Source organism: Syngnathus acus, chromosome 1, assembly GCF_901709675.1.
Source record: "Syngnathus acus chromosome 1, fSynAcu1.2, whole genome shotgun sequence".
Classification (NCBI taxonomy): domain Eukaryota; kingdom Metazoa; phylum Chordata; class Actinopteri; order Syngnathiformes; family Syngnathidae; genus Syngnathus; species Syngnathus acus.
This window is the reverse complement of record NC_051087.1, coordinates 12,153,682-12,166,704: the sequence shown is the minus strand read 5'-3', so window position 1 is coordinate 12,166,704 and position 13,023 is coordinate 12,153,682. Positions and strand designations below refer to the sequence as shown.

Here is a 13,023-nt window from a genome sequence, read left to right as displayed (position 1 = left end):
TCGACCCAGGCTCTTTTCTGCAGTGCACCATGGGGGATTACTGCAAAGTGATGCGTCCCTCTCTCTCTCACGGCTAATGAAAATCCACTCCAAGGACAGGATTAAGACCAAAAATCAGCCTGCAGTCTTTCTGAAAAGATTTGTGTATTTTTTCTAATTATGTATAGCTTTGTTGAGATTGATGTTTAAGGCCATTGGAACAGTGCAAGACTGAAATTTCCACACTCTCTTCTGGCCACCGCTGGTCTGCTTCATTATACAGCAGAAAGATGAATTGGTTTTTCTTCTGTTGTGAGAGGCCACAATACATGGCCAGAGGAGAGATCATAATTAGTGAGTTAATTATAAATTTTAATTCTGACTTAGTTGACCTTGTTATTTACATTATTTCTATTGTTCATGGTGGCAGCAATTGTGAATAACTTGAAAGAAACAATCACAAGATACTGCATGTCAAAATTGCAGGCATGTGCCAGGGCCTGACCATGCATAGTTGTGGTAGTATTTTTTGTATTCAAAGTGGCATTCACAACTGATTGTATGACTTATCCACAGATTGCCTGGTGCTCCAGAGTCGCATGGGGTTCTTTTATCCTTCTGCTCTGGCTCTCTGTGACTTTGTAAACTAAATTATGAGTAATCAGTATAAATTTAAACCACTTCTTTCATTTTTAAATGTTGTTTTAAATCTGATTTGAATGGTTACGCTGCACTTGTAATATTAAAATAAAATATGTTCTTTTATATCTTTCTCACTTAAAAAATGCATCACAAGTGCAGCTGTGCAGCATCTGGCATCAAGATTTATTGAGCTATTTGAACCCCGAAAGGCAAACAATGTAAAAATCCAAGAAAGGCAAAGTTTCTAAAAAAAAAAAAAAAAACAGAACATTCAATTCTATGCGCCACATAAATTATACTAAAACAAGACAACGCTCCCGCCTCATACTTGTCGGCTTGCAATTGGGTGTGGAAATGAAGATGAAGTTTACAGCCCTGATCTTTTGATGCTCTACGCTCAGGAGCAAAAATCACATAGTAAAGTTCTGAAAATGAAAACACATTTGTACCCTTGTGATTCTTATGCATTAATGCAACTCGTGTCCTCTATCTATCATACTTATCCTTGCTCTTTTATATATTGCTTATTTGCCTTGTAGTTTAATGCCTACACCCCCCCCTTACATGAAATAGTTTAGCCAAATACAAAATACTCTATATGCCCACCAAAAGAATGTAATATAGAAGTCTATAAAAAAAAAAAAGCTTGGGTAGAGCAACAATAATGTTGTCAGTTTGCTTGTTGTCCCATTGCAGATAGGGTTACCACACACAAGAAAAAGCACCAGAACTGCACTGCGACATTAAGTATCACAATTTTATTACAAAAATTAAATTATTCATCTCTCAGGTTTGCCATGCTTGGAGCATATAACAATGCAGTAAAAAACCCACACCCAAATATAATAAAGCAGATTTCAACATTGCTTTCACAGCACTCCGTCATTCATGCTGTTACTATACAGATACTGTAACATTCCTAATACAGAGCAGTACAAACACCTGCCAAAACACGTGATGGATAACAATCCCAAACAATAAATTGAACCAGAGTCAAGAAAGAGAAAATCCAAATGAAATAACACTGAATTTGCAACTTAAAACATTGTGTGCGCTGAATATTTGTACCAGCCCAAGGCACCCAGGCTTTGTAACAATGTTGGCAAGTCGGCGATATTCTTACAGAAACACTTGAAGCGAACGACACATACAAACTGACTTGTACCACAGTCTGGGTCCTCTGCTCCTTCCGTTCTCTTTGTCAGTCACAGTGGAAGTTCCGGAGGGGCCTTGGAGGAAGAGGAAGGAGGAGCAGGAGGAGGAGGAGGAGAGGGTAGAGGAAAAAAGCCTCAACATCTTGTCACAGCGTCAACTACTGACAAGAATTGACAAGGGTTCCTCTCAGAAACAGGTGGGAAATGTTACGTAATTCCTTGCTTGGATGGTGACTTGTCCACACACGGTTGCCAGATGCTCGTTCCAGACAAAAGAAGCCAAACCGAAAAAATTAAGTTCTGCTTTCAACTGAACCCCTCGGAAAAAAACAACCTGAGGTTTCCCAGAATGAACCCCCCTCCCCTCCCCCAGGATGAAAACTGTTCTTCAGCATATAAATACTTGGGAATGGCAGAAATCCCAGCTTGAAGCTTACAACTAAAGTCAAGATCAAATGGCCTCTAACAAACATCAAATGAAGACGAGAGCAACATAAACTCAGAAATACACAGAGGCCTTATTTCCATGGCTTCAATTCAGTTCAGTTGGCTGAACGACAAGGCTCAAAGGACCATTTAGTTGCTCCTCCAAATATTTCAATGTTGCTCTCCGTCCAAGAGAGCACATTGCCGGCCGTTGCTTTACTGTTGCAGGTTGCCAAGTTGTAGATTTCAGTGATGGACAGTTTCCTATTCCAGATGTTTAGGTTTGCCAGCTCGCCTACGAAGGCTTGTGTTGCATCAAAGCCTCCTCCGAGTGTATCCTGCAGAAGGAGACAAATTTAAAAAAAAAAAAAAAGCAGTAGTTAAAACACAAATGTGGTGGCTTCATTCATTTTAAATAGCCTGTCCAAGCTGACATTGGGTGAGAGTACATGCTGGATTTGTCATCAGCCATTTACAGCAGATATATTTGAATCTTTCTTTCTTTTCTTTTTTTAAACAAGAACTCCAAACTGTATTTCCCGTTTAGAACCTTGTTTATTCGCCTTGTTGGTAAGCCATTAAATATTCAGTTGGCTCGTTCCAAGAAAAGAGCATTTCTTTGCACCTTATGCCATACTTTGAACTTGCATCTAAAGTCACACAAGTTTGCATTTATGTGTTTTCAAAAAAGTATATAAAGTTGTCACAACATAGTAAAAGCCATCATGGCTGCTCAGTACCTTCTTGTGGAGTCAACAAGCGACGTCAACATCATTAATATAAAAGGATGGAATGAACGAGTCACAGTGAAGAGACGTGACTCCCAGGCACAAGCGATAATCCTCCCTCTGCACTCGTCAAAGTTAGCTGTGGCTTCATTTTTTCTTATTTGATAAATATTCTTTCTTTTCCCCCGCAGTGATCATTTCTTGAAATAATTATTTCATTTTGTTGCACGTGTCTCATTTCCAGTGGTGATTTGTATGCTTGTATTTAGTTAAGTCAATCACTTGCCAAGATCAGCAAACAGGTATGTTCAACTTTGGCACAAACTGAAAATGACATTTTACTGCTGCACATTTGCACGTGTTGATTTACCTGCTCCTGTCCCAAGACGAGCACCCCCTCAGGTTTGATGGGGTGATAGGGTGCCAAATTTTCACCGTTGCCCCTCATCACACCATCCTGAAAGGCCTCCCACATCCCGTCTCGGGTGGTCCACGTGATGCACAAGTGATGCCATTTGCCGTCATTGATGAGGAAGGGCAGCTTTGCAACCTGCGGCAAATACACACTTCCATTTAAATCAGGATTCAGGCCTCATCATTTCCATCTTGAAAACCTTGCTGCAGGTTGTTCATTCAAATGCATACTTTAGCTTTCTGTCTGTTGTGTCACACTTACCTTGTCATTAATGAGAATCTCCATTGGGTTGTTTCCCCATTCAATCAGCACCAGCTCGTTGGCCTGACCCGGGACAGCGTAAGAAAAGGGTGTCCCCACCCCTGGTGAGGCGTTGGACTTGATCCACAGACACACGGTGAAGGAGTACATCTCGGGCAGACTCCTCTTGGCTTTGGCGTACATGTAGTTGGTTCTCAACGGGAATGTCAGCTGGAACTTATCCGCGGGTCTGTTTTCTTTGCCTGCACATGAGATTAATGTCAGTCTGTCTGTAAAGGTTTGCTTCTGCTCGCTCTGGGAATTCTTTTCTATTTAATCGGTGTCTTTAGGGATTAGGAAGAGAACAGAGTAACATTAATCAAAATTCATGTTTATGGGCATGAGCCAACAATGCAGATGTGATTAGAATTCATATGAGGAGTGTGACAAATGGAAGACGCTATTTTCTACCTTGCTACTTGAAGTACCAAGCAAGACTACTTGCGATTGCTACGGTATTTCCCCTGGGAACCTGCCCATGACACGTTCATGCATCCATCTATTTTCTATACCATGTTTTCCTCACGCGGCTCATTGGTGATAAGGAGGCAGAACACGACCTGGACTGGTGGCCAGCCAGTCACAGACCAGAGGGATATAAAACTGTCTAAACTCACAATCACATTAATGGGCAATGTCGAGTCTTCATTTAACCCACAGGTGTCAAACTCAAGGCCCGGGGGCCAGATACAGCCCGCCACATCATTTTATGTGGCCCGCAAAGACAAATTGTGCATCAAATTCATGTCATTACTAGAATTGCAAATTGTCTTTACTTTTAATAATATCTTTTTTTAAATATTTGACCAGTTTTTACTCGTCTGATTTGAAAACGAGTTATTTGTCAGTTTGTTTTGTAGCTTTTACCGTATATAATATGAGGTGCTCATACATTTATTTGGGTTGACAGTCATAAAGAAGGCTACAATGCGCGAAAAAAAAAAAAGAGTTTGACACCCCTGATTTAGCCTAATATGTTTTTGAATGTGGGATGAAGTTGGAGAGCTCGGAGAAAAAATACACGCTGAAGGGCACGCACGCGCGCGCGCGCACACGCACGCACGAGTTGGATAGCTGAAAAAGCCTCATAAATCCTCCAACTCGCCTAAGTGCGAATCACCTTTCGGCATTATCTCTCCGCAGCAGAAATGTACTTGTAATCACTTGAGACTTTTTTCCCGTGTTGTTCCTCTTCTTCTTCCTCTTGTTCTATTTTTTTGTCACACTGTCAGCGTTTGGCAGTGAAACGGCAAAAGGCGAAAGGGCAAACTACAAGCAGTAAGATATGCAAAGCAATGCAGCTCTCTACTCAATGCGCGCGCAAGGCGATAGATGCCGCAGCAGAAAGCGAGGGGAAAAAAACATTCGACTCCATGGGAGCTCGAGAACTCATCGTATTAGGGCTTCGAGCGGATGATGTGCCCTTGGGCAATAAATTGGCTTAAATACACCCCCCCCCCCCCTCCCGAGATCCAATGTACGCACCTTTCTCTAAGTCTGTGATGCGGTGGTGCAGAGAAGTGAGCGTGGACTCCACTCGGTTCCGTTGGTCGCTGTCATTTCTGGAACCACTTTTGGCTTCTTCTAATGTGTTGACCCGAGACAGAACTTGCTTCTCCATGTCATCTATCTTGTTTTGAAGCAGATCCTTCAGACTGTTCGCCTGCACGGTGTTATTCCCTCGGCTGTATTGCTGCAGCGTGCGGAAGGAGAAAGGGATACGTTTAAGATTGAAATAGTTCTGGTTGGAAATCTTTACTTTTAAATGATGTGCCTTAGGGTTACTTTATATGGGGATGTTTAGCTCTTTGTCAAATTTCTCAAAACAACTAATCATGGTTTCCCATATGCGCACTCACGGGCTCTATTATTACTTCGGTACTTGCACAATAAATCACTCATATCCAGTGCAAGCTGTCCGCCTTAAAGATAACTGTGCGATGGGGTGGGGGCGGGGGCATTTGAACATGAGGTTACTTGTAGTTTGCAAAGGCATCGAGCGGAATTTCACCACCCTGTACACTTAATATTAGAGACAGTTGTCGTTGTAATGCACTGCACGCGCACGCCCCTGCAAATGCGATCCAACATAGACAGACACACGATCAAAATAATACTGTTCCATAACATGCAACATCTTTTATTCTAATTATTTGGATTAGATATAAATTTCCTTCCGAGTGCTGTTCTTTTATTTTTACTCTCTTGGCTGTTTCTCTTTAATTAATGCAGATGTTGCTACTTGAGTGATGCTGCTGTGACATTTAAATTTACCTCACGTGATGAGATCTATCTATCTATCTATCTATCTATCTATGAGATTATTGTACTTAATCATCACGCATGAGTAATATATATATTATTATATGTGCATGCTCGGTAAAAGATGGACTTTAATATGTGTCTTGTCGTCTTACAAAGCTCACGGAGCCCAAGAGAACTTGGCTGCACTGGAACTTGCCTACCTCAAGGTTCTCCAGTCTCTGTTTCAGAGTCTGTAAAGTGTGTCCCAGCTGGGCCAGGGTCTCTGCGGTGCCCCGTGAAATATCCCCCATCGTGTTCTTGGCGCCCGGCCGCCTCCCTCCGGGTCCCGCCGCGGCCGGGAAGCTCTGACTCTCACAGCGACTCAACTTGGACGTTAGTTCCCTGATTGTCTCCTTCTGGTTCATAATGGTCTCCTTTTGCTGCAGCACGGTCTCCCGCAGCTGCATGACAGTCGTCTTCAGGTCCTCCCCCGGCCCACTGTTCTGCATGGTGGCCGCACACAAGTCCATATCCTTGGGCACCGACGTGCAAATAAACTGCGTCTGTCCCAAGTCTTGCGCGGAGCTCTCCGCGGTGGCCAGGCAACAAAGGAGAAAAACTTTCCACGGGAGTCGATCCATGGTTCCACTCGCATTGATGTCTGTGTTCAGTACCACGGAGCTGTTCACTGAAGCTTGGAGCCGCAGCAATCCGCGCGCGCTTTTATAGCGCGCTTGACGCATCCCCTCATTCATCGCAGCTGTGAGAGGAAGGAGGCGCCCGGAGTCCGGCCCATTCTTTAAGCTCGTGCACGATTCGTGGAACAGTCGCCCACGTACTTGATCAATGCCAAGCAGAAGCTTTTATCCAAGTGTTTAGACGTAGTCGGTAAAGCAAAGAAAGTAATGAGCAAAAAGCCCCGTCCAAATATTCCCATTTAAAAACAGATCATCCCACTTATTCAATAAACTATTGTAGACACACGTCATAAGTTCAGTTCATAATACTTGGAAATTACTTGGAATGAATCTTTCATGAACAGTATCCTATGATATCACAATTATTGCGCCCTCTTAAATGAGCCGGAAAGGGTACTCCATCAACCCTATTCCGAAACGCACACTGTATAAATTGCCGTACGGTATTTTAATAATGATCGAACTTCTCTTGTTACAGTAAAACCAGCAATCTGCATTAGCTCCCAGGAGGAAATTTGCTTGGTAATGGATTGAAAGCAGCAGATGAATGCGCTTTCCTTGCATTTCCCATTCAATGAGTGTCTATATTAGAGCTGATATTTTACATGTATATTTTCTTTCACAGTCCATTATAGTATAACACTTCACATTTCATACTACTTTTAATGATTAATTTATTATTTCAATGACAGAGTGGTTTGTTTCCGGCAATATAAAAGATTTGTTTTTACACAGAAGTCAAGGGACTATAAGTAAGTAAATAAATAATCAAACTATTAAATAGAAAAATAAATAAATAAACATGCCCTTTGTGTTCCAGTGCATTCTCCTGCCAAATGAGCACAACTACTCAGCGACACATCGATTTTAAGTCCCACTTGCATCACAGTGCTGTGTAAAACTATAGTCACAAACAGAATTGTGGAAACAAATGTTCAGGCGAAACATTTGTAACTCAGTTACATTGCAAGAAGTTTTTCAGACTTAGGCATGACGATTCCACGGCTATTGACTAAAGGTGGGAGGAAAATTGACCAACAAGTCCACCTTAATTTGTTTAATCATTGATCCTGTGTGTTGTAATCAGCAAGATGCCAAGCTTGAGGCAAGCAATGGCATATGAAACAAATAGTGGATGGGAGCTTAATTGCTCCAGGACAAACATGTACACATTTCTCCTTATCTCAGCAGAACTTTAGATTTCATAACCTTGCTTCAAATCAACAAGGGCCACTTTGTTGTGTTTAGCTGCCCAACAGCAGCTTATTTGCTAGCAAGGAGCAAAGTTTGCAAGTTTTTAATCACAATGTCAGTGTGGTTTTCTATTGAGGATGTGTAGTTTACCATGTGATCCACAATATATCACACCTTAAAGGTGTCACAGCACCATATGGTCTCTCACATTTTCCTCTCTCCCTTCCTTCTCTTCCGTGTGTCAGCTGTAACACTGAAAGAAAAGATCATGTCTTTGCAGGCAGTAACGTGTGCCAAATGAGGGTGCTATCTTATTGCTGTAATCAGATTTGGTGCTCATAGAGGGAAGCAGACTGGTAATAATGCCTTTTTTCATTTAAGTACACATGCATGGTCAGTTCCATACGTTGGACACCAGAGGCAGGATGGAAAAGGACTCAAATCTGTAACGATCAGTCTCTCAGGCTTGCTGAATAATGCAAAGCTTTATAATAGAACCTACTGTCTAATGGCAAAGACAGATATGAGCCATTTCACACAGTGGCAGAATGCGGCATGCTTATTTATCCAGCATTTGCCCTCGTAGTGGAGAATAATGCATAAGGATTGACTGAAAAACACGGGAAGGACTGCAAAAGAAAGAAAAGGTTAGGGGGAGTGCAGAGGCTGTATGCCAGAACACTTTGAAATACACTCACTGGCAATAACATTGTAATATAATTTCTCTTTCATATACCTAAATAATGCAACGAAAATGTTGTTGTACATCAGTGGAAACTACAACAAATGATTAATTTTTTAAATGTTATTCATTGAGTGCATGCCTCGAGCAAGGTTGACCTGTAACCAAAAGCATTCGTGAGCAGTATTTGTAGTTAGCATCTATGTTTTGTTTTTTGGGGACTGGATAATCGTATAACACTCTAAGACAAGGCTAAAAGTGCAAAAAACAAAAACAATAATCCTCAGTATTTCACTGGGATTTGACGTTACTATATTTTTAAAGGCCAGATATTTAGCTTTTTTTTTCTTTGCAATTTAAAACAGGTATATTCCCAGCTGTTTTGCAGGGCAAGTCAAGTCCAAAATGTTCGTTACAATATGTTCCATGTGGTCCCAACGGTCTTAACACGGTAGTCTGACTAATATTGCATTTGCGGAATATTAATCAATCCACTTAGGGAAATTTTGCCATTTGCTGTCAACGGAAAATGACATCTCAGTGTCTTAGTGCTCAGCTTGCGAACATCTTATGACCAAACGCCCCAAAAAAAGGTGACCCGTTGGTCGTTATCTGAGCCATAGGGATATCATTTTCAGTCAACAATTGGCAAAATGGCCACACCCGGCAATGGAAAATAACGGGTGCAGTTTGTTGCTTAATTCCACAAAGACCCGTCTGATATCTCCAAGATGCCACAGGATGGTGCTAAAAGCGAAGAACTATGTTGAAGTGACACATTGATTGAGAGACCAACATTTTTAGGGGAGCATCAATTACCTCTTTGTTTTTTGCTATTTGCAGCACTTATCACACATTTTTAGGGGAGCATCAATTACCTCTTGTTTTTTTGCTATTTGCAACACTTATCACACACGAAAAGCAGGAGGTTACGATACGGCATTGTTTTCTTTATGTGAAAGCAAACACACACGGACATACAAGAGTGGCTCTATTGCCTGAGGAAGCCTCAAAGCCTGGCCTGCTAAAGGGTTAAAAATGGGAAAGAAAGGTGTGAGTTAAATACTTTCTCTTGGCATTGACGTCACACCATAAAACTGAAGCGCAGGAAATGCACTGACGTCAGACAGGCAACCAACAGCAAAACAAAGAGATGAATAGTGACTCAAGAGACACGTGTCCAGCAGAGAGCTTGATCGTCATTGAGAACTCGAGTGATGATGAGGTAAAACCTCTTTATAGCTTTTGTACATGTTGCAGCCTTCTGTTGCTGGACAAATACTATTACCAAATGTACAACTGTATTACATCCATCCATCCATTTGCTGCCGTGCTCCCAGCCGTCTTTGGGCAGAACGAGAGCCAAAGTCGAATCCCGCACCTCTGAACTGTGAGGCAACGTTCTAACCAGTGCAAAACCATGCCGCTGACTGTATAATAATAATAAAAATAGTAAATATAATAATAATAATAATAATAACTGAAAAGAGACAATATGCTTTCAGAAAGGTTCAGCTGCATGTCTGATTAAAAATGTAGTAAAAATTTGTTGACCAGTGTTCACTTGTAGTGAATTATGTGAATGTCTACCGTAATTTTCGGACTATAAGTCGCACCGGAGTATAAGTCGCACCAGCCATAAAATGCCCAAAAAAGTGAAAAAAAACATATATATGTATATAAATCGCTCCTGAGTATAAGTCGCCCCCCCCACCCAAACTATGAAAAAAAACCGCGGCTTATAGTCCGAAAATTACGGTACATTTAATGTACACTGTACAACCATTTACATGTACAACCTAATTAAAGCATACAGGGACATAAATAAATGCTCTCTGCAATACGTGTTCCACGAGGCCCTAAGAGAACTTCATCATAATTCTCTGAAGGCTGCACATTAACACTGAGCCACGACAGCGCTCTTCATCAAGCCACTCGTATTGGAATCCCTCTAGAAACATTTTCTTCATTAGAGCTTCTCCACATAAAGGTCTGTGGCTAAAATGCATTTTTACTTTATTGAAAGATTTGCTGAGGAAAGAATTGCATTTCATTTTATTTTGTTCTGCATTGTATTTTGAAGGTCAAAGTCATATTTGACGTCATGTTCGCAAATTAGTGGTGTTGATTTTACAAAGCTTTTAACATTTTTTCATTTCAGAGAGAATAGACACATTTTTGGGGGGGGAGTACATTATTTGCTGTGGGTCACAAATAATCAATCATCTTTCTCCGAACAGCTGCCACTGCTACATTGCTTTTTCTTTTAAATGAATTCAGATATTTGTAGACACATTCTCACTTCATTGTGATTACTGACCTTTAGAACAATATGCTCCTAACTTTATGAAAACTGTTTGGCATGACTGTGCCCCACCACTGCACACTGCAGTATTTCAAAACCAACTGTTTTATCTCAAACTTTTTTTCCAAATGTGAAATTCATGTCTGCGATTGGCTGGCAACCAGTACAGGGTGACCGGAGCCAACTGCCCGCTGGGATAGGCTCCAGCACGCCCGCGACCTTCGTGAGGAAGAAGCGTTTCGGATGATGGATGTGAAATTCATGCTTCTAAAATATGATTTGACCAAGCTTTTTGATAATTTGACTCTTAAATTCTAATGAACAGTTTACATATAGATTATATTTCATTAGATAACGTTGGATTATTTTAGTATTCCATACATCCAATTTATGTATCTCAGCCTCACCAAGGTGAAGTGGAGCCTATCCTAGCTGACTTTGGTTTGGAGGAATTTTACACCCTGGATTGGTCACCAGACAATCACAGGATTGAATTTATAGGACGCTATAAAATACTACTATCATACAAGGCATTAAAATTCAGATTACATATAACCAGAAAGGGATGCACAGTAATTTAATAGCACATAGTTTATAGTACAATACTAGTACAGTCAACTGGAGTGTGAACAGGCTTGAACAGGCTTCGGACTACTTTTGTTTTTTTTATCGGCATTGATAACATTACTAGTTTGGTTGCTTCAGTTCATTCTTTATATTTATTTGAAGCGTACTTGACGCTACTCTGATTAACAATTTATTGTACTGGAAAATTAGATTTTTCCTTAAAAGTCGTAATAAAAAGTAACTTTTCATCAGATTTTTATTGGCACTTTGTTCATTACAACAAAGTGAATTACAAATGTAGTGTAAATTTGTACCCTGCTCGCGTAATATTCACAATACTTGCAAGTTACCTCAGAACAGTGAACCTGAAACACGTGCATCCATTTGTTTTATAAATTTGAAACTTTACAAAGCGCAATATTGTTGTCAGTGAGTCAACAAAGCTTAGACAAACTGAGGCACTTTGTGGTTAGTGGCCCATCACCCTGGGAGAGCAGCTGTGTTTTAGGATTCAATAACACGAAATGACGACCCCGTGAGCCAGAAGTGTACCCTACAACGACCGAATGAGCTCTCTGCTCATCCTTTCTGAACTTCATCAAATGTACGCATCTTCTTGTAAAACCAGAGTCTTTCCGTAGCTCTCAGAGGTGCTGAGTTATTCCGCCCATAATGTCTGGATGAGGTTGTTCTGATCATACTCCACAAAGAAGGAAATACATGTTCTAGAGCAGGGGTGTCAAACTCGTTTTTTTCGCGGGCCGCATTGTAGTCATATTTTCTCTCGGAGGGCCATTATGAGTGTCAACCCAAATAAATGTATGAGCACCTCATATTATATACAGTAAAAGCTACAAAACAAACTGACATAGAACTCGTTTTCAAATCAGACAAGTAAAAACTGGTCAAATATTTAAAAAAAAAAGATATTATTAAAAGTGAAGACAATTTGCAATTCTAGTAATGACACGAATTTGATGCACAATTTGTCTTCACGGGCCACATAAAATGATGTGGCGGGCCGTATCTGCCCCCGGGCCTTGAGTTTGACACCTGTGTTCTAGAGTGTGTTTCTAATCTACTACAGGCAGAGGTGGGTACTAATATTTACTGTATTACATTTCCTCAAGCAATATTTGGAATTAAAATGACTGGCAAGAGTAGCTATGATGCAGCATTCATTTTATTTTATCTTGAGTATATATGTTGAGAAGAAATTACATTTACTCCACTTTCTATTACTTTACACTGCATTCCATTTGCTAGTTTATCGATCAATGTTTCTTTATTGTTGTTGTGTTTTTTTTTTTTACTCCATTTCACTAATTAAACAGACCCAGGCCAGCAATATCACCGCACATAGTCCATCAAAATGACTAATTTCTATGAGTGACTGAAGAAGCGTAAGAAAAACAACAGTTTCATAATGTGCTTTCACCTGTGTCTGCATGTCCTATCCGCCTTGATTTTTAGAGTTCGCAATAATTGCTAATATATTTAAATATATTGGTTGGATGATTATAGCCCAAAATAAAATATGAACCACTTCAGATTCCATCTTTAAAGCTTCTTAAAGCCTTTACCCCCAGCACCTCCAACTCACACTTGTAACTCCTAATGTTCTCAAAAATGTCTCCTTCTGTTTTTTGACAGCTGAAATTTTATCACAGCTGAGAGACAATTTAAATT

The 13,023-nt window shown here is 40.6% G+C and overlaps 2 protein-coding genes across 8 annotated transcripts in view; one reads left to right on the top strand and one right to left on the bottom strand.

The window, feature by feature from the left end:
• The window catches only part of LOC119128479 (endonuclease V-like), a 72,786-nt gene that overhangs the window by 58,149 nt on the left and 1,614 nt on the right, over nucleotides 1-13,023 (top strand). For 4 of the 7 annotated variants that reach the window (XR_005099021.1, XR_005099025.1, XR_005099018.1 and 1 more), the window contains one exon: nucleotides 10-637. The exons of 1 other annotated variant lie outside the window; for it this stretch is intronic. The gene's annotated coding sequence lies outside the window, so the exon portion shown is untranslated. Of the gene's footprint in view, nucleotides 1-9; nucleotides 638-13,023 lie in introns of those variants that run through there. 2 more of the 7 variants (XR_005099026.1, XR_005099020.1) reach the window with 1 other exon arrangement.
• On the bottom strand, nucleotides 782-6,658 carry LOC119128474 (neuronal pentraxin-1-like). The gene is made up of 5 exons (XM_037260904.1): nucleotides 6,110-6,658; nucleotides 5,130-5,337; nucleotides 3,606-3,847; nucleotides 3,300-3,479; nucleotides 782-2,539 (listed from the first exon to the last, which is right to left on the bottom strand). The coding sequence occupies exons 1-5, from the start codon at nucleotides 6,641-6,643 to the stop codon at nucleotides 2,318-2,320; spliced, it is 1,386 nt and encodes a 461-aa protein (XP_037116799.1). The 5' UTR covers nucleotides 6,644-6,658; the 3' UTR covers nucleotides 782-2,317.